General features: G+C 36.7%; 1 protein-coding gene across 12 annotated transcripts in view; it reads right to left on the bottom strand.

Annotated features, from left to right (window-relative positions):
• Positions 1-21451, bottom strand: part of LOC129580554 (small conductance calcium-activated potassium channel protein) — a 138657-nt gene that overhangs the window by 67925 nt on the left and 49281 nt on the right. The window contains exons 1-3 of one of the 12 annotated variants that reach the window (XM_055471093.1): positions 20851-21019; positions 20163-20437; positions 9841-10485 (exon numbers count right to left, since the gene is read on the bottom strand). The exons of 10 other annotated variants lie outside the window; for them this stretch is intronic. Coding sequence is in view for 1 of the 2 variants with exons in the window: in XM_055471092.1 (XP_055327067.1) it covers positions 8489-8698 (210 nt within the window). In the remaining variant the exon portion in view is untranslated. Of the gene's footprint in view, positions 1-8488; positions 9052-9840; positions 10486-20162; positions 20438-20850; positions 21020-21451 lie in introns of those variants that run through there. One more of the 12 variants, XM_055471092.1, reaches the window with a different exon arrangement.

The following is a 21451-nucleotide window of genomic DNA, read 5'->3' on the forward strand; positions in this document are numbered from 1 at the left end:
TCTCTCTCTCTCTCTCTCTCTCTCTCTCTCTCTCTCTCTCTCTCTCTTGGCTGACGTTATTTTTTGTTGCTGCTTCTGATTTTTAATAATATTAATGACAGTGAAGTGGAATTTGTGAGAGAAAAAAAAAACTGAAAGGGCTGACGATACGAGAAAATTGCAGTGCCGTACTATGTGTTCCAATTTGCATTGAAATGCACCACAGTATTTGTACGTACGAAAATCATATCGGCAGTGCATTACATTCGAGGCTTTGTTGTGCAGCACGCGCATATTCGCCCCGAAAGCATCAACAAATCCCAAATCTACGGCACGATGACATACTTATCACCATTGAGTGTAATGACAAGCAACGTTTGCTTTCGGGCCTGCACTTGACAGTATGTGAGCCAGAAAGAATGAATGGGTGAATAAGCGAAGCGGGTGAGCGGAAGACTCATAGTGCAAATTGTATCCATACCCGTAAATCCGATGTCAGCCGTTGCATTTGCAAATGGCACTTACACTCCAGCCTCTACTCTTGCCTCCTGTTAATAAGATATCATGCACTCGCATTGTTCTATTCATCAATTCAACACATTTTCAGGTTTTTACGACGAACGGCATTCTATATAGACGAGACCATAATCTCATTTCACTAACCACTTACTATTCATGGGATTCTACTTTTTATGTGTTGCCATAATTTTCGAACTCATCGCTTAGCACACATTCACACACTGAGGAAAGATTACAGAGCAAGTGAGATAAAGAGATGCGCTCCTCCGCAAGCCATCGAAAAACGCATCACAATGGAGTCATAGAAAAATTAAATTATGATCTTGAGCGATGTGAAAACCAAAACAAAATGTAATAATGCGGCGAAAATGAAGAAAAATGATAATCTTCATTTTGTTGCTGCAGAAAGCGTTTGCTTAATTTACAGGCGAACACTGCTTCTGCTGCAACTTGATATGATTGTGACGAGTTTTTGTGCCGTTGCTGTTGTTTGTGCAGTATTTTTGAACTGTTCTTTTCATTTCAATCGACAGCAGCTCAACTGTATTTATTCTCATATCATTGTTCGACAAAAATTACCACTGCACAATCTCTTTTTGTGCACACACAGGCGCGCACAAACAATATATACACACATCGACGATCCAGGACACAAAACAATCATCAAACCGAGCGAAAAATTGCTGAACGCGTTTTGAATAAGTAAATAGGAAAATCGCATATGTAAATGTAGCCACTTTTTATTGTGTGAAGCGCCGAGCATCAGATGAAATCATTTATTCACATTCAATTTCATTGAAATGATACCCCCAATGGTAATGTATGTGCGATTGTGCGGTTGTGTCACAAATAAACGGCCTCATGCATGGCATACGGTTTTTTGTTTGCGCTGCTACTAGACCATGGCTATTAGCCATAATGACGTCGGTTACATATAGCACACTTAATTTAATGACGATTGGATATGTTAAACGATTTATTATCACCGCCACAGCTATTTTTCAACACCCTTTGTCACTTTATTCTCGTCTGTGAGTTAAAGATTTGCCAGAGCTGTGATTAATAAATGAATATGTTACGGTAACGCTGGTATCGGAGACAGTACAAAAACCCGTTGTCACATGGTATATTTAATTAGGTTGATCAAATAAGAAAAAAAATCCTAAATATTTTTCTTTGACGATTATCTGAATTCGTGCTTAGTCGCCGAAATTATGCCGTAATCTAACGAGGTTCACGCCCATTATTTATTTCGTCGACAAATTCATACACATAGTCGGGCTCGAGAGTTACGAAACAACGCCAGAGAGAAAGAAAGAAGAAAATAAACATTATAATCGTTTCGGATATTGAAAGCTGAGTAAATATTTGTCTAAGTAAGAAAGTATTTATTGACAGATACCTACATATATCCGAAATAATGCCAATAAAGTGGAAGATATGCATGCGTTTGTGATGATGAGCGATAGTGTGATTTGGTTTTATTCGTGTCGGGCTCAACGAACTCAAACGAGGCTAGAACGAAACGCAGATATATAACGCACATCAAGAATACCGCGTAAAAATCCAATAAAACGTGCGAATCACATCGGAACGCCAGATAAGAGAATGGAAAATGATGATAGCAATGGGGACAATAAAGCGAACAAATGTTTATCACGTCACAACGATAAGACACGACCGGATCCCACCATTTACATTTATTCGTTTCGACTGTGATTCGTACTTCCATCTGCATAGGCAATGATGACGCCTTCAATAGATGCGCGCGCGTGCTCGTCCGCTACCTTTCTCATTATTTGTCAACGTTAGCGCTTGGCGTTGGTAGAATATATTGTGGAAGGTTCGAAATGAATGCATACTTCTGGTTTTACCATTTTCTCATCACCCAGACCATACGGTTGCTAATGAATTGTTTGCGATATTTCATATTCGTAATTAGAATTGACAGCATGAGCGAGCGAGCGTACGAAACGATCAAAAATCAATAGGTTAAATGGAACGGTGGTGAAAAGTTGATGGTGTGGTGCAAGCAAAACATCAAACAGCATGAATACTGAATTGATGAAAGAATGAAAGAAAAAACAAACAAGGTATTGAGTCGCTGATCCTGATGAGTGTCGACACGGCCTGAAAATAGCAAATCCGCAAGACCAACACTATCTCTATGATTGAATATATAACGGAGCGTGAAATATGCGGTGTATGCGAACCAATGCTATGTCCTACCGTACGGTGCACTGCCAACCGACACACACACACACACATACACACAATTTCATTAAAAAGTTTTTTAATCAATCATTCATCGGAATGGACCATTTATCAACTATGGACTCATTGGATTGGCGTGTAAGCACACACACACAGCATCATAATCAGTATTTATCACCTTTTTCTGCCACCTCATCCGTTTCTGACTCGCTATCTCTTTTTGGTTTGCCTGTAAACCAATTTGCATGTTCGATTAAATTGATTGCTTTTTTACAATATGCCACGCTGAGGAACAGAGTAGGAGAGATAGAGAGAAAGAGAGAGAGAGAGAGAGAGAGAGAAAGAGACAGGATGGTTTAGGGAAGAGGCAGTGAACAGTATCGATTTTCAACAGAGGGTACGACATATGCCACTTATATTCTGAACTTTGACAAATTTCCTGTCTATTTTTGAACGCGTTTTCGATGCGGTTCTCGCCACACACTCTTTCCACACAAAATCAGCCAACAAGTAATTTGATAAATGCTTGAGGCTTTTTTATGCGTTTTGCAATTTTTTTTCTTTTTTGGGTGTGTGTTTTTTCTTTTTTAAATAAAAAACATGGCTGTCATGAAGGTATTTGAACTCAAAGGTATTATTCCTGCTGACGAGAGAGTTTTGGTGAGAAGTGACATAAAAAATGGGCGTATTTTCTCTAATAATATCGTCGAACAAAAGAGTCACCAGTAAACTTCCTGTCAAACATAGCATGGTAAGAATTCTATTAAGCTTATTTTGTGTTCGTCGCATGTGGTGACTGTGCGATAAGTTTGTGCTATAGCTAACTCAAAAATTTCTAAACTCCGTATTTTTATTTGGCGTTTTGTGGCTAAATCGCTCTTATTTTCCTGTCAGCTCAACTTTATGCATCCAAAGCATGCAAAGTCATCGTAAAATCGACAATTAATTGTGGATAAGTAAATTATATTTCTACATGAATACATTTTGTAAAATAACTTTTGCAATGTGATGGTCAGCACAACAAATGCACACTATTCGAATGGCACTAACTTTTATAGCAGCCAAACAGCAGCAACAGCAACAACAAAAACGGTAAAGTTACCTGTTTTATATGGTTCATTAATATTTCGGTTTTATGAGCAGGAGAAAAATCTGGCAACCAACGTGGCATATGTCATGTAATGGCGATGGAACTATTCACATCAAAAGCCGAAAAATACGACACCATTTACATTTTAATATGGACCTTACTCGTACCTCATACTGGTTTATATGTTTGTCGTTGTGGAAATATTCGTTTTCGAAGTGAAATTCGGCACTGCGCGAGAGCCAGAGAGACACGGTCACGTAACTTAATGTAATGCAACATTGGAGTTTCTTTCGATTTCAATGTTCATCACATAATTCCACGAATGGGTCCCTCATTCGTTGCATGAGAGTACGTTGAAATTCAACCGACGAAAGGAATTGCCCTGAATTTCTTTATTACCAATATCAAAATTGATTATTTCATGATGGAAACCCATCAAATTCTTGCACTTTATTTTTCTTTCGTTCTCCACATTACGGTAAACTGCATTGGATCTCAAATAATAAAGCATTGTGATATCTCTTTTCGTAATGTTCATTTTGTTCTGTTTTCAGTGTTAGGGGCTTGTATTTTTTTTTAACCTTCGATGGTAATTGTTTCGTTGGGCAAAAGGGTTGTCTCTACAGCAATTTTCATTGACCGTACAATAAACAGTATTTTATGAACGAATATGATCTACCGTGGCCAACAATAGCTCTGCACGAAAATCGTAACCGAAAGGGAAAAGCCAATCGCATAAAGTTGCCAATAAGTGTTACAGCGTGCCGAAAATTCGGAATTCAATCATTTTTTCCCATTTGTTTGATGGCATTGTCTTGCTCCTTTTTGCTTTCGCTTTGGTTCCGTTTGACTTTTCAGCCGCTTCCCTATTTGATTTTACTTTTTCTTGCTTTTTTTTCATCGTGTTTTGTTGTCAACAAAACGAATTGAAAAAGTTCATACGAGTAGATGGCATCTAAATTTGTAGATATTGAATACCCGAGTGTTTGTATTCAACGAAAAGGCATGCAGCGTGTAAACAATATCGGAGGAGAGAAGAAAAGAGATGAAGCATCTTTGAAAATGGGCATTTTCGAATATAAGGCAGCACGATTGTGTTTCTCTGCAAGTATGTGTGTCACAACTCCTTGCACTCGCTAGAACGAGTTACACACAGAGAAAATGAGGAAAAAAGAAAATACATGCAAGTCTCATCAATATTTTATGAGTGATTCGTTGGGCTGCTCTAACCGTTGCTGCAGTGGTGCGTGTTTTCACTGGCTCATTTGAGCATCGACGGCGTTCATTCCCTAAATACATTCTCATCTTCATAGCCGAACTTTTTCTTCCATGCCGTTCACTTTTTCCTTCCTGCACATACAAAATTCTAAATACAACCTGAATATTTGATGAATTCAGGGAAATTTTTATGGAACTTTTTCTGGTTCATGTCATTGTCAGCACACATTCGTCGAAATTTCTTTCCATTATTTTCATTTTCGCTGATTTTTTCTTTTCTGCAACGCATAAAAGCGACGTGCAATGTTTTAACTTTAATACACTTATTATATAAAATATAAAGTCACAAGTCTAGAGGGTACATCAACCAATCAAATTCATTGTTGAGCAATTCAGCGCACATTCTTCGGTACGTGATGGTTGATGTTTGCCAACAGGATGCGCACAAAAACAGGTGGATCGATGCTGAAAAAGAAGCACAAGGCGATCAACAGAAAATGAGGTAAATGAAAACGATTCCATCGTTCATATAATCCATTGTTAAAATCTGATACAAAAGTTGAATGTTATGGCTGCTGCTGCGGCTACAACTACCCGGAATTTGCTGTGAACAGTTTACCTGCCCGACGCAGTTTGTGTGCTCTTTTCCACTCTACTCCGAGATTCGTTGTCATTGCAATTCACTTGGTTAGAGTGACTTAAAATATTTTCCAACAAAGTTTTTGGTGGGTATCAGTGTCAGCGGCGCCGCACAGCAAACGGACCAAAATGACGTTATCTTTTTCTTTATTATTGCAAGTGGCAAAATGTTCATTGGTGTTGCGAACAATTTCAGTTTGTTAATAAGCATGGTTTAGGCGCTAAGCTCTACTTATTGAATTTTTACTTGATGGCATCCTGCAGCCCAAACGAAAATCTCACACAGAGATGGGGATATTATGTTATATGATTTTTTTTCGCTGTGTTTGCGAGTTCATTGTGTCTATATATATGTGTGTGTCTCGCTCTCGTTACTTTTTCCGTTGTGTTGATGGTTTTTTTTTCTTTGCCAACTTGATTTTAGTTCCATTTGGCAATGCGTTACTTAGGATCTGAATTAGAGAGAGATCCGTTTTCATTTCGTGGTGACGCCAGTGGCTTTTCATCTTTTGGTCACGAATTATAAACCATTCGCCAACTAATGCGAATGTTCACGACTCGCAATCCCATTTTGGCTCGTGTATTCATCAAATAACTGAAGCGAGGGAGCACAAGAACAAATCTCGGTGTGGACTTTTTTCTATTTGAACTTTTGCTAACCGTTCTTTTTCTTTATTGCATCCGCGTCAAATGAAAATATACAACGCGAGCCGAAGCGAATCACGAATAACGGCAAAATGATGATAATTGCCATGAAGTCAACAGACACAAAAATCGAAATCAAAAGAATGAGAGGGAGGAAAAAACGCGAGAAATACGCGAAAAAAAACAACTCAACAAAAAAAATGCTGCAAAGACTTTCTAAGCGTAAGCCATATCAGCCGAATTCTGATGCCACGCCATCCAAATCTGACCGAATAGCATTGCGCTAGTAATTAATTTGTCGGTTCGGACTGGCTGGCTGGTTGGTTGGTTGTATGCTAGTGTTTAAATTTGTGTTTGTGCTTTAATCGCTCGTGTTTCATGCCGCCGTGCTTCTGTTGTTGCTTTTTTCCTTGCTTCTCTTCTCTTCATCTTTCTCAATTAATACGGTACCAAGTTGAGCAATTTGTAATTTCTACGAGCGCATATTTTAACGGCCTGACCAAAAAAAGAAAAATGTATTCGTTAATTTATTATCCATTTTAATTGCTTTGATTTATATGCCACGAAGTGTAATTTATTCGATTTACAAATTCTCAAGGAGATTCACTTAGATTGAGTTGTTTCCATGAATAGTTACAGCAACCTGTACTTCTCTCCCATAAGAACCAATGTATTTGACGTGACAGTGAATAGCGGTAGCGACTAAATAGGATCTGCGGTATATTTAGCAACTATTCAGCGGCGCGAATTTAAATATTTGACATTTAGTAGTTCAAACTATTTCGCAATAGTACGTAAGTTATAATTGTCACACACACAGCGTGCTTGTTACACATTTATATTCTCTTTCGTTATTGAATAAATTATATTTTTTAGAAAATGCCCACAAAACGATATTGCAAAATTAAATTTTGTGAACATGAATTTGGTACTTTTTTGGAAAATATTTCATTCTTCAAGTAAGTTTTAAAATTTTCACACATTTTCCCCAAAACGCAATTGAAGTATGTTAAGCAACATTGAATATATCGTTTTGGTTCGAACCATAATGATCATTATTGAAAAAAATTGTTTGGATGTTTATTAAAATAAAAAACACATTTACACAGAGTACCTAAAGAAGCTGAATTGAAGAACGTTGACAGAATGTCATGTAGTTCTGACAATCAACCACGCTGTCTAATTAGGCGCTACCGCTATCTCGCGCCGCTCAAAAGCACAAGTTGAGTTACAGTCGTACAATAGAGCGAGAGGGCAAACGAACAAATGCGCACAAAACATCTAATCCACAATACACGGCTGCATCGAGGAATTGTCGTTGTTACTACAAAAGTTACGGTGGAACCGAAGAAGTTTCCATAACAACATGCACCAGAGTAAAAATATACTCAACGCGTTCTAATATGAACTAATGGCTTCTATGCCTTTGTTGTTGGTTTGCGCCAGTCATATTCGGTAGTTTACACTGGACATCGTCATTGATTTATTTATGAGTTCACAATCTAAGCAATACTCTTACGAAGTACTTGAAACTTAATCTAAATGCAAATTGCATACTTTTTGACTCGCGAAAAAAAACGAAAAAAATATGTAATTAATTCTGTAAAATGCAATCAATTCGAGAGAGAGAAAAAAAAACTACGTAGAAAACCGTCTTAAGAAAGACAATGTAACAAATACATAGTAAGTTAGTAGAAATCACGCAATTTCAAATTTGCATTCAATTGGAAGAAGAAAAAATACAACACACTACAGCGTATTTCAATAATAAAACTGAACAACACAATTCCATCAATTTTTATCAAGTTGTACGCACAAATGTTAAAAAAAGTTTATGATAAGCGCAAATTAGATTCTGGAAAATCGAATTTATATTGAAATAATAAGTTTGATTACTACCGCAACGATAATTAAAAATGCTGCACTGTTTATTATTAGCTTGAAATTATTCACAAAACACTCTAACGATGCATTTCAACTTGTCTGATTATTCGAAGAAAAAAATCGTAATGATGAAACAATATTTGTTTAAAAAATCACATTCCAAAACGAAACGACAGAATGAAAAGAAACAAACGAACGAATTAGGAACAGAACAGTAAATAGATACAACTGAGTAAGTTAGAGAGAGAGAGAGAGAGAGAGAGTGAGAGAGAGAATAAAAATGAAAAACTTTGAACATACTTTGATGATATCAGGCCGCCGACCCGCAACTGGCGAAATGGCCGAACCAGTTGCCGAGCCGGCGGTCGATGTGGTCATAATTGCTGCGGATGAATTATGTCGTGATGAGAAATACTCATGATGGAATAAGTGCTGAGTGTCGTAAAATTTCAATTTTGGAATCGAATTTCTGTGTGAATTCATTTGCTTCATTTCGAATAACGCGTTCATTACGAATTCTTTGAATATTTAATATGATTTTGGTTTTCTTATTGGATTTTCTTTTCTTCTTTTTTGTCGCGTTTTAACTTGATGATCGTTATAAATATTTTTTTTTTTCGGTCGCAGTCGTGGGTTTAGCACGTCGCTGACTCCATTTTGGTTTTCACATTATTTCACCGCATTTAGTTGGGTAGTTCGGTTTTGCAATTTGGAATTTTGATGAAGCAACGACATTTTTTTTCTTCTTTTTTTGCGTGGTAATGACTAGACGACACGCTTCCACATCAAATATTTCAAATCACATGAATTCCGCGAGAAAGAGAGAGAGAGCAGCAGCCAACCAACCAATAGTTACTGTTGCTATTTTTCTTTCTTTCTTTTTATTTTGAATGTATTTTTTTGTTTACTTTTTATTAAGCTTGTACATAATACGTTTGCTTTGTGCTTTTAATATTTCTTCTTTTTTTTACTGTGGTCTGTTGTTCTGCTTGAATCCGTCAAATGTAACGTCTAGGGGACAAATTTTGGATGACCTTGACGCCTTCAAGTGGTGGGCATTGAGCTGCCCGTTTTCATCACCCGTGCGGTGCAATGTTAAGCAGGAATAGGGACACACAAATTTGTTTGCGTTTTGCGGGAAAAGGATAATAGCGTTGATGTTGTGGACATTGATGATGTGGTTAAATGACACTACCGATGATGAAACTTTTTTTTGTAGATTAGTTACTTTCTTTTGTTATGTTTCTACGAACAGAAAAAAAAACCATAAAAACCAAATCCAATCAAGTTGAATCCTCCGTTGAAATGATGTGGGGAAGAATAATCTGTTTTTTACATGGATCTGAACACCACACACTTGCTGAACATATTTTTCTTCAAGTGGCTTAGTTTGTTTTGTCACATTTGCCCGGTTTGTTCGTTGCGATTTTAATTTTCAATTACACAATTTCGTAAAATATGCATAGTGAGTGTGTGTCGCGAGATATATATATATATATATTTGGTGTGTTTGTAAAATATGCTGGTTTCTCTATGGGAATTATTCTAGATTTGAACTTTTTCGTTCAATTACTCTTTTTTTTCTGTGGATTTGTTGTTTGTAGTGCTTGTGATTGTGTGCTATGTACAAGAAGCATTGCAATTTAAATTACATTTTAATTCCAAACTAAATGCAGAGGCGACATATGAAAAATGTCTCCATATGTGTGGCAGGTCGGTGGCGTTGTTGCTGCTGTTGATGTGGCGACTGCTGCTGCTTCTGTTGCTGTTGCTGAAATTGCATTGCCATGCACACGAGCTGAGAGTGTCGAATTAGCTTTGAGCACAAATGCACCGATGTTCCTTCCGTTCGCTTCGTTTCGTTTGGCTTACGTTTCTGGCGCTGATTGTTCGTTCTCCACAGGTGAATGAATACGAATGGGAGGAAAAGAGATAAAGGTGCATGCAAGCCAAAGCAGTCGAGATCTGCGCGATTTGGGAATAATGAGACGTTTCACAATGTAGCCAATTTTTGTACGTTGCTTCTCTGCATTCAGTACACACTCTAATGGATTTTACATCACTTAGCACGAACGCTCTAAAACACCATTTCACACGACAATTTATGCTTTACACGTTTGTTTTTTTTTATGCCCGGTTTTCTTTTCTATTCACTGTGACTTGATCAAACTAAGATGTTGACTTCGATTTCAATTTCAATGTAAATTTAATTTTTTTTTTTTTGTGCTTTGACTGTGCTGGATTTTTTCTTTGAACTCAACGCCTATTCTAGTGCCAATTTCGTGTGCGATGTAACTCTGAAAAAATATACGGAAAATTTTCTTATTTTGAAAACGTCTATTTCTAGTTTTTTTTTCTCTATATAAATATTCTTTCTTTTCACTGTCTCTATTTCCGCCCCATTGCCTACGATGGCAATTTTTTTCATTAGTTCGACGTTTTTCTTTTCAATTATCAATTCAATTTGGAATCGGTTTGATGGCGTTACCCAAATATAGTTTTAATAACGCGAATAAATACTTTCGAGGCTGTGTTAGGCTGGGGACAATCATTGAAATTCGAACGATATTCACTGTACGGAAATGCGAATTGATTCGTCCGTAAAAAGTCTATGAATTTCAGATTTTAAATCGATTTTGTTTTTGCGCTGTGCATTGAAAGTCCCATTTCCTTATGGCCAAATTTTCATAACTAGAGCAAATGTTTCAGTATTTTTTTTCTTCATATCATTAAAACTCGAATTCGAAATTCGGAACATCGCCAAAAAAATCGTGTGATTAGTATGCATAGAATGTCGCATATTTTATGAGCTAGACGAAAGAAATGGTAAAAAACAAGAAGGAAATCACACGCGACAAAACGTGCGCATTCATTGCTTTCAAATGCTCACATTTAGAAAACATGCAAAAGCAACGAGTAAAATAGTTTTTCGTGAAATACCAATTTTGTCTCATTTCTTTCTCTCTCTTCCATCTCGACATATTTTTTTTTTGTGATCGCATGTATTATACTGTTTGCTGCACCAACATAGCGCGGATTCATACCGACACACATATAGAATATCTAAGAAGACTATGGGAACGAAATTATTGTTGCGAGTCTGAAGAACAATTTCTATACACAGCACAGCACATACCAACAATTGTTTATTTGCCTTGTCAATTGCAAAATTTAAATGTAAAAAACGCATGTCTGATATCATAATTTAATACGATGCCAGAATATCAAGCAGATGTGGAGTTGAACTCTCCCTTGCTATCTTGTCATCTAAATTCAGATGTATCTTCTCGTTCAATAAATACATGGCATTGAAGCGTGTAATCGAACACAGGTTTTACTTTTTTAAATTGGGACATTGGGCGAGAGCGCATCGAAGAGATAGAATGAGAAGGGGAGCGGAGAGTTTGGCGCAAAAGGCCAAAGTTTGCATAACACAATAACTTGCATGTTTTTGAACATGTGATGAGCCTAAAAATGCCGACTATGTGTAGTCCACGCATGAAATATGCTCAAATCGACGTATACTGTCTAATCTGCCGTTCGTAATCGCTCTGTGTGAAAAACATGAGTTTTATGCACGTTTTCACAAGTTTTATTCAGGTTATAGTTGTAAACAAAAACCGATTGAATCTCTTGGGTCACATGCATCTCGAAAAATGTACAAGTGAGAATCTGATTATGACATTAACGCACACCGGGCTGGCAAAATCGTGTTTTTTTCTGTTTCGTCCTAGTTCTCTTCCATTTTCCATGTGAGAATATGTACCAGCTTTACATGGATCACTGCGTGTACATTGATTTATCTCTTTTTAAATCAATGTTTTGATGTAATGAGTGTGATTTAGATCGCTTCAAAAACAGAATACTGCATAAATTACGACCAAATGTCCCTCAAATCCAAACCACAATCTCTCTGTCTATACTTTTATTCGTTTTTATCATTCTTTCACTTCATTCTCTTATAATTTTTGTGCTCCGAAATGAATCTATTAGTGTTGTGTAGAGAAGATAGAAAGTACGAAAGCGAAATGTTTCTATTGAAATTTATGAATTTTTCATTTTCACTGCCAGAACGGGGCGTCGAATAAAAAAGTGACAGTGAGAAGACAGGAATTAACGATGACTTCCAGACAGACGAAGAAATGAAAGTTGTATGAGTAAGCAATAGACGAAACACATAAAATATTGCTGAAATGGCAATAAAATCCACCACCGTAATAAATCATGGTTCACTCTAGCCACTTTTTCGCGTTAGCTTTGTCATTACAGTGGTTGTATCATTTCATTCTTTTATGTATGAGCTACAAAAAAGTATGGCGTTTACTATATGCGAAATGGGAAGAGAGAAAAAAGAGGATTCTATGACGAAAATGTTATGCTTTTCCGGGGGGTTGTCTTATTACTTTCGTCATTTACATAATTAATTTTATCAGAAATACCACAAGAAAATATTCACAACTAAAATCCCGATAAGTCAACATGAAATAGAAAAAAAACCACACAGAGAGAAACATCTATCTCATGTATACACCTATTTTTAGGCATCTGATGGAAAAGTGAACAGCACAAAATTGTACACTTGATCTATTGCAGTGGAATTTAATGTATACCTCGGCGAACAAAGGGGAATTTTCATGTTATGTGAAGTACAAAAACGAAGAAGATAAAACGAATATGTTTCACAATGATTTTCATGAAAATTGATCGCATATAGTAATGACAATGATGAAAAATGCGCTTGTGCCTTTAGCATTTCATTGCGGAGCAAGTTATTTGTGAGGCGCGGTATAACCTACATGACAAGTGCTTTCATTGGTTTCGTTCACACTGGCTCCTCTACTATACAGTACATTCCGAAAAGACTGCAGCTGTGCGTACTGACATTTCATATTTCTTACGCCGCCTCAAATATCCATGCCATTCAAATATTATTCATAACTCATTTCATATAATATTATGCGATTTATTTTTCTGGCATTCATTACGTCACAAACGATTTAATAGATTTTCCGTCTGTTTGTGGTATGTTTCGAATAAAAATAGATACATTTGTTGTATGCGAATGAATAGAGTTCGGCTATAATCGAAAGGAGGAAACAAATCGACAACCACAGTTGCAAATGTAGATCGATTGTAGCGAACCAGAACCAAACAGTAAAGAGCTAGAACGGAGAGAAATGACTCGAATTACTACATTCGATTTTATAATGAAGACGAGAAGAAAAGGAGGAACAAGTATGATGTATGAAAAAAGAGAGCAACGAACAAATGGGATTTAGATAACCGATTCATGATTTTTCAATTTCTTTCCGAAGGCAACCGGTTTTTTCATCTCCACTCTGTGTTTTCTAAGCTTCGAAATTGCGAGCTAAATTGAATACTAGCCCATCGAAAGTAATGACGGCATACGGCCACGGCATGTATGTAGTCAACAAAAACACACATGATTTTTGTTTTCCAACAACGCACAATCGCAATCGTACACACAAAAAAGTCGGATTCATTCGAAAGTAACGAAACAATCTATAAAAGTATCTATGTATTTATATACATTTAATCCACATAGAGAATGTTTGCTCTAGTTTTCCATTTTTTATTTACTTTGTTGGGCTCTAATATGTGACGTAGCGAAATCTGATATTTTGCCGAAACGAAAATGCTGTCATATTGCTTGCTCGTGGCATTTACGCTCATCTTATTGACGGATCCATTCTATCAATAGAAAAGACGAAAAGTACAAATTAAAAGAAAGAAGAAAAAAAAAAACTCCATGCCGAAGGCTTCGTTTCACCTTCGAAGATTTTGGATTCTGTCACAAATTAAATTTGATTTCCCATTGTTGCCGCAAAATTGCAAGTAATCGAAAAAAAAGCAAAAGAACTTTTTCACTGAACCCATTTACGATTTACAACAACCCAATTATAGTGCGCATTCGTAGCCTCGATGGTTGCTCATATCAAGTGAGTGCAGAGTACACTCCACACAAACTTTGAGCGAAGAACAATTGCTGGGATTGTTAATCTTCATTATTATTTTTTTCGTTGTGCTTTTTATTATGGCTACTTGCATTGTTTGTTCAACCATTATTTTCATTGTTGAGCACATCTTTTTTTCCAGAGGGTTGGTTCTCTCTGTGTGTGGGTTTATGCGTGTATTTGCTTTCTTTATTGTTCGACCTTGCGGAGCGAACAGGACGTTATCGACGTTGACCAGCTACTTTTATCTTTATCGCAGCCCACAAACCTTAACAACAGCAGTTGACCGAAAAATCGATTTGGTTTCCGTTGTTTCTTTATTCACTTTAATGTTTTAGCAAGGAAATTAGCGGTTGCTGGAAGTGGATAATTTCGATTTGTCTAATGACTTTTGGCTTGGTGGCATTTTTCTATGTCAGTTTCGCTGTGCGTATTCACTCTCTCATTTCATTGTGATAAAAATTATTTTTTTGATCGATTTTCAAGTCATTTTTTGTTCACTTTCGTAGTTTTCAGTGGTTTATAGTTCATTTTCTGTTATCATTTGGATCCAGTGAACTTGGCAATAGAGTAATAGAAGGGAAAAACAATTTTAATAAATGGCTTTCAATCGATGAATTGAGTAAAAAATTGGCAAACGATTTCAAGAAATAGTGGATTACCCACTTTCAAAAATAGGCAAAGAAAGCAACGAAAAATGGCGAAAGCAAATGCCGTGAAGCGGAACAAAAAGCAAGAGCTATTCGTCGATGATGTATGTGTGAGAGAAAATTTTCACAGAGCATGAAAGAGAGGGCGAAAAACACCAAAAGAATTTCATAAGTTTATGAATATTTTTGCTTTTGGTTTGTGTTGCTCGTCTTAAATTCAACTCCACTCAAAGAATATAAGTATGTGAGTAAGAATGTGTTTGTAATATAAAACGTTGATAGCACGTCACATAGCCGCACCAACGAAGAAGAAGAAGCGAGAGTAGCAGAACAATGAAGAAGAAACAAAACAAAAAACACGATCATAATAGTTATTTTTATTTCTTATTATATCCGCACTTGCGATGCTGCGACAGGGTTCGTAGGAATTTGGTGCTGTATGCTATCGAACAACAGCATTTTGCACTTATTCTCGCTTCTTTGGCTTGGTTGTATTGATTCGGTTGAGATAAAAACTCCGTCAAACTGATAACCAACAAAAATCGTATATGAGAAATGCTAGTCTGCTACATTGTTTGGCAGAAAAAACGCGAAGAAAGAAGAAAAAAATAAGAAAAATTAGAGAGAAAGCGACGAATTGCTCTTTTATTCGCCGAATTTAAGAGACAAATGGGAACGCAATCCCAACTGACTTCCTGGCACCCTGACAGAACAATGAATCAAAGTGTATGGAATTTCTGTTGAATACATTGCAATAGCTTGGCTGTTTGTAGCATCGAATTCGTACGAAAATAAAGAGAAATGCTTTGTGGTCGGCGATTAAACCGCCCTTGACTTCGACTGAATCCGCTCCATACGATGTGATGGTATATGGTATGCTGCAAACAAAATCTTCAATCAGACAACGCAGCGCAAATTGACTGCCACTGTAAGGCAAATTCTACAGATGATACGAGCTTTTTTATGGGTTTTCGTGTGTTTTTATGGTGTTTCTTGTGTTGTCTTTGTATGCATACGAACGTTTCATCGATTGAGCTATTTACACCCAAGCTACTGTTGTCGTTTCGCAGCTCATGTTTTTTTTTCGCTTCTCTCTTGGCTTCTTTATTTGTCTTTTATTCGTTGACAGACTGTTAAAGTGTTCGAATATGTATCTTCGTTATCACGCGTACAAGAGAATTCCACACGCGCATTCCAACTCACTCACTCACCTACACACATGAAAACGGAATGAAATGGAAAAGAAAAACCGACGGCAAGCTCAAATAAATTGTCAATGAACCACACTTTACATGTAGTATTTCGACAAAACGACACCAAAACCGCCACCAACGAAATGCACACCAGCGAAACTGAGATAACACACTAGTGATATTGGTAACGAAGAAAAAAGTGGTAACAGCAGCAACAACAAACGCAATTGAAAGAAAAACATCAACTACAAATTTCTCGTGTGTTATTTCATTTTAAGATGTATAAACATTGCGCTCTCCGGCACCGCCAAAACCAGAAGACGAAATTAAAACGACGAATCCATTTTCACATCAAACTGAAAATGTTAAAGAATAAGAGCCTAAAACCATATATCATATCTTGGTTTTGCCCCAGGACAAGAAGCGGTTCTGAAAACAATACTGAACCGAACATGAATAACAGGCTGAAGGCTTTGAGGCTTTGTGCAGCAACAGCAGCAGTCCTACATGCTCCCGTTATTCGCTTGCTTGATGTGAGTGTGTTAAAGCGCACATACAGGGCAAACAGCACAAAAACGCGCACACACAATAAAACGTGCCAAATTTGGTGTATTCGCTCGCAGCCGGAATGAAATAGAATAGAAATGTAAAATAAGTCATTTGAAAACACCCTTTTGCGTCTATACAAACCATAAAACGTCAGCACACAGTGTAATGCATTATCATTTGAGATGAAAATGAAAGAGAGAACAAAAAAAGGCAATACAATAAAGAAAAATTGTTCTCGATATTGTTCTTCTTCTTGGTTTTTCTCCCTTCTCTTTCTCTCTCATTCGCAGTCATTTCAGTTTGCTCTCGTTTCACTCACGGTCGATGTTCATTGGAGTATCGAATGTGAACAAACTACATTGTAAACATCTGTTCCAGACTAGTGAAGGATTTTGAACCACTTATTCTATCACTTTTCGCCTCCAATTTTAGTGTGTGTGGGCGCTCCTTTTCAGCCGTTGTCATTTTCATGATCATCAAAGCAAATATTCGGAATATCAAGGATCTGAAGATTATTCACTCGTTTCGAAAACAATGTAATTTATTCAAATGCGTTTTTCTATGTAGGAAAACAACAACGGCCTAATAGCAAAACAACACTCAATCGATTTTGTTATGCCCATTGGCAGTCAATCGCTCTGAACATTTCATAATGCTCAACGAAAAAACTTGATACAAGCGCAATGCTTTGAATAATTTATGTGCTATAACGTTTATGGTAAATGATAGTGGAACAAAAATGTGTAATTAAAATAGAACTTGCGCAATGTTACATGATATTTCGAATATTCCACACTTCAAAGTCAGTTTCAATTAACATCAAGACGTAAATTGCCAACATTTGTTGATACGTTCATCCGCTTACATCCGAACATGTTGCTATGCGATATGGCCCATGGCAAAGTAAAGACTTTTTTGACGGAACCATCCCAACAGTGTGTATTAAAATCGCGATACACAGTGTTTCCTGCAGATTTGCTCACTTATCATACGACATATGTAGCGAATTCGAATTTATTTCAATTATCTGCCGCCTGATGAAAAGTGAGCATTAATTTTATAAATGGTTACATCAATTGGCCATTTTAATTCGCTTATACAAGTGGATAATTCCATAAACTCGGCCAATCTTCTGCAAATCGAAATTAAATCATACAAGATTTATTGAGTATTGATCGCTTTCATTGGCCAAAAGGCGGATTTGGTTTGACCCCAGCGCAACATCCTGTCATCCGCATGCCAATAAATCCATTTAATGGGTTTGCTGCTTTTTTTCGAAGGCAAATCATTCTGTAATTTTTAATCAGATAATACTTTTATGACCAGAATAAATAAATAATTGATTTTATAATCAAACAAGTGCAGAGATGCTCATTTTGTTCGGTCAAAAAATTATTCACACGTTGGCATTATGCTGGATTTGCAATGCGAAATGGGAAATGGGCTAACAGCATCATTTAATCATTTTTTGGATGCTCTGGCCCTCTCTCTTTCTTACCCGCACTCGTTCGTTTTTACAACAATATAAATGTTCATTTAGTGTTTGGATTAAATTGATGATGAATATTTTGCTGGGATGTTATGGTTATTTTTTCTCTGTCCGCGATGAAAATCAATTTCGACAACGAAAATTCATTTTGTAGACGTTCGATTCAATTTTTCACAACATATTTACGCTGAAAAATGTTTTTCAATGGCACTAGATGACAAGTATTAATGGGTTCGATGCACATACGAACAGCAAGCCAAACTTGAATATAGTGTCGAACACACTTCTCGTTTGCTTTTTCTAGCATATTTTTTATTCATATGGCAAATGGATTCGTGGTAGTTTGGCGACAACAAAAAAAATATGCATGCATTGAGTCAAACATGTAGTTTGCATTATGGCCAATCGTTTTGGATCAAGACATTATGGAAAAAGATGCTCGATAAAAGAGTCATCGTTCGTTGAAAAACTGAGTGAGACATTATTCACCGAAAAATTTTATTTTATGGTCCATCGAAAATGATTTGAAACAATACGTAGTGTTTTTGAATAAATAGGACATTTACTGAAATGTATGCGATATATAATGGCAAGACGTTTCTTGTGTACATTGTAATACGATAAGATGATGTTGAAAAATGACAACGAGATTTATACATATATATCTATTTATACATTTACATGAAATGAGAAAGAAAATACAGAAGATATTCGCTTTTTTTTGCATAAATTTCGAACAAACGCCATGCGATGCCATGTCGTCGTCATCGTTAGCTCCCGGCCTCACGTCTCACAAAAACTCAACGTACACTTCATCACCGGTCACAAGTCGTTTGAATACGTATAAATTTTATCTCTTTCGGTGGAAATATTTGCTCTTTTTGCCTGTCATACAAGTTTGCACATTGCAAGAGAGACAAGTGAATTTTGCACACGGGAAAATCATATGCGAAAAAGATGAGACAAAAGTGCCAACGAAAATGGACACAAAGGATAGGACAGCAGGGGCAGAAAATAACCTGCTAGAATCAACTTATCGTCAGAGTACACGGCAAACAATGATAACAGTCAACTTGCTCCATATAGTGTGCACTAGCGCATTAATGTCTAATATATTTTTTTCTCGGCTACATTCTCCCAGGCTGGCTGCTCCACTTTACTTTTCGACTCGGAAAAAATATACAACACAGTGATTTCTGTTTTTTGTGATACATATTTTCATTTTCATATTTCATGTTTGCTTCGCCGTGATATTTATCTGTGTACATGCAAATCATCAGAAATCTTCCATATAGTTTCCAGAACACGGGGTATTTTCTCGAGATTTATGAAAATGCTCAATGTTATCACCTCCTCTCTCTCTCTCTCTCTCTCTCTCTCTCTCTCTCTCTTTCTCTATTTCGACTCATCCGGGCAGAAAAACATGGATGCATGATGAAAGCACATCAGATTTTTGTCTTCAGACGATAAGGTTGACTGACACAGCAAATATTTTGATCTACGTCAATTTCGTACGTTTTTCTGTGCACTACGTGATAAATCATTGAGTCTCGAGAAGAAAATGAACATTCAATGCGATACTGTAATGAGCCATCAACAGTAGACTTAATTTAAGTTGATCTTTTTATTTGCAGTGCCACGAGGGCTCGAGATAAATTCAATTGAATGACTCGCTATTCAATTATGTTTCATGCACTCGCGCAATACAAAATCGGACTTTATGTCGAAACCAAAATATCTGCATTTTATGTCCGTTCGATGTCGCACGCATTTCCCCCCGTTACTAAATGCAAATTAAGCCTCATGGAATCTCCGACTTAAAAAACACATAATAACAATAAAAGCACAAAATAATCAACGTAGCCACAGCTCTAGAGTCTTCCCTGATTTGGCGAAGGTAAAACAACTTTTCATTACGGTAAATTTATGATATTATCAGTGTAGAAAAAGATGGAATTTAAGCGAAGTTTCCGCTTTGACGTCGATTCGGACGGATGAGACAGTGAAAAGAAGAAATAAATGTGGAAAATTACTGAAGAAATGCGTTTCTCTTTCATTCGCATATTTTTAAGCTTAAATGAAATATTTTTTTTTCCGTTTTTTTATAAACACACATACTTGTTTGCCCTTCTCTCGTTCAGTTCAAACTCTGTACTCAACATCATTCCATATCGTCACAGCTCACTTTCTTTTATAACAAAAAAAAAAACAGCTTTTGTCATACTTTTTTCTATTGTAGTTGCTATATTGCTGCTTTTTTAACTGGGTTCTCTTATTAATTCAATTTATTCATTTACTTTGTGTTCTTTACATTTGTCTGTTCATTTGATTCGATGAAAAATGGTCGGAATTTTTCTTCAATGTAAACGAATAATAACATAAAACGACACGAACTAGACGAGAGAGGAAAAAAATCAAACTGATGAGAAAATTATAATAAAACACTTTGGAATGAAATCAACTGAAAAAAAAATCGACAGAAATTATACGGTCACGCAAGACGACGCAAAGTTTTATAAGTTAGACTGCAAATTAACACGATGATTTTATGCCTTTTGATTCGCCTTGTGTTCGCAGCACAAAGAATTGAAAAATCGTATTCGACACTCACGAAAAGCAATATGTTTTATTTACTTTACGATTTCAATGTGTTTGCGTTTTTGTTTTCGATTCTATTAGTTTTTTCCCTTTCGCTTTATTATTATTTTTATTTTTCGGCCAGTGCTTTATGCCATATTTCACTTATGATATTTTCTCATCATGTAGCTGTTTTGTTTATTTATTTGTTTATTACGGGCAAACGCACCAAATGTTTGACTGTGAATCGTATATTTTCCTCTATCTCTGTCTAACTTTAGTTTTTCTGCGTTGAATGAAGTTTAGATGATACGGAACGACAACTGATGAACCGACGATCAGAACAGTGCCGATCGCATGAGAACACACAGTGACCCACCGACAGTTAAACATCAACTGAAAACTGCGTGTGCAACGTTCCTCTGAATCAGCTTGAGGTCTGTATATATGCCGCTCAATATCGTCGTTCCGTATGGCAAGTCGTCGTTCCAATGACTTTTCCGATACGGATTCGTACGGCGCACACTCTCTCATTCCGGTGCAGTCTTTCTCTGTCTGTCTCTTTGCCACCCATTCCGCACATGCTGATTTCATTCTGTTTACCATCTGTACATTTTTGACATTTTGTCTCCTCGCGTTCGCTCACTCGCTCGCTTACTCTCGCACGCTCACTCTCCAGGTTTCGCATCGACTATGTGTGCGTGTGGATGTATCGTGGAGTTCCAATGAATGCTCTGTATGATAAGTGAAAGCGCTCCTCTCTGTGGATGTTCTGTGTCACGTGACGATGTAGGAGAATCGCTATGTTTTTCTCGCGTGGAATAGCAACA

The sequence above is a fragment of the Sitodiplosis mosellana genome, unplaced genomic scaffold (genome assembly GCF_009176505.1).
Source record: "Sitodiplosis mosellana isolate CC-2019 unplaced genomic scaffold, AAFC_SMos_1.0 Smas_scaffold_1, whole genome shotgun sequence".
Lineage (NCBI taxonomy): Eukaryota > Metazoa > Arthropoda > Insecta > Diptera > Cecidomyiidae > Sitodiplosis > Sitodiplosis mosellana.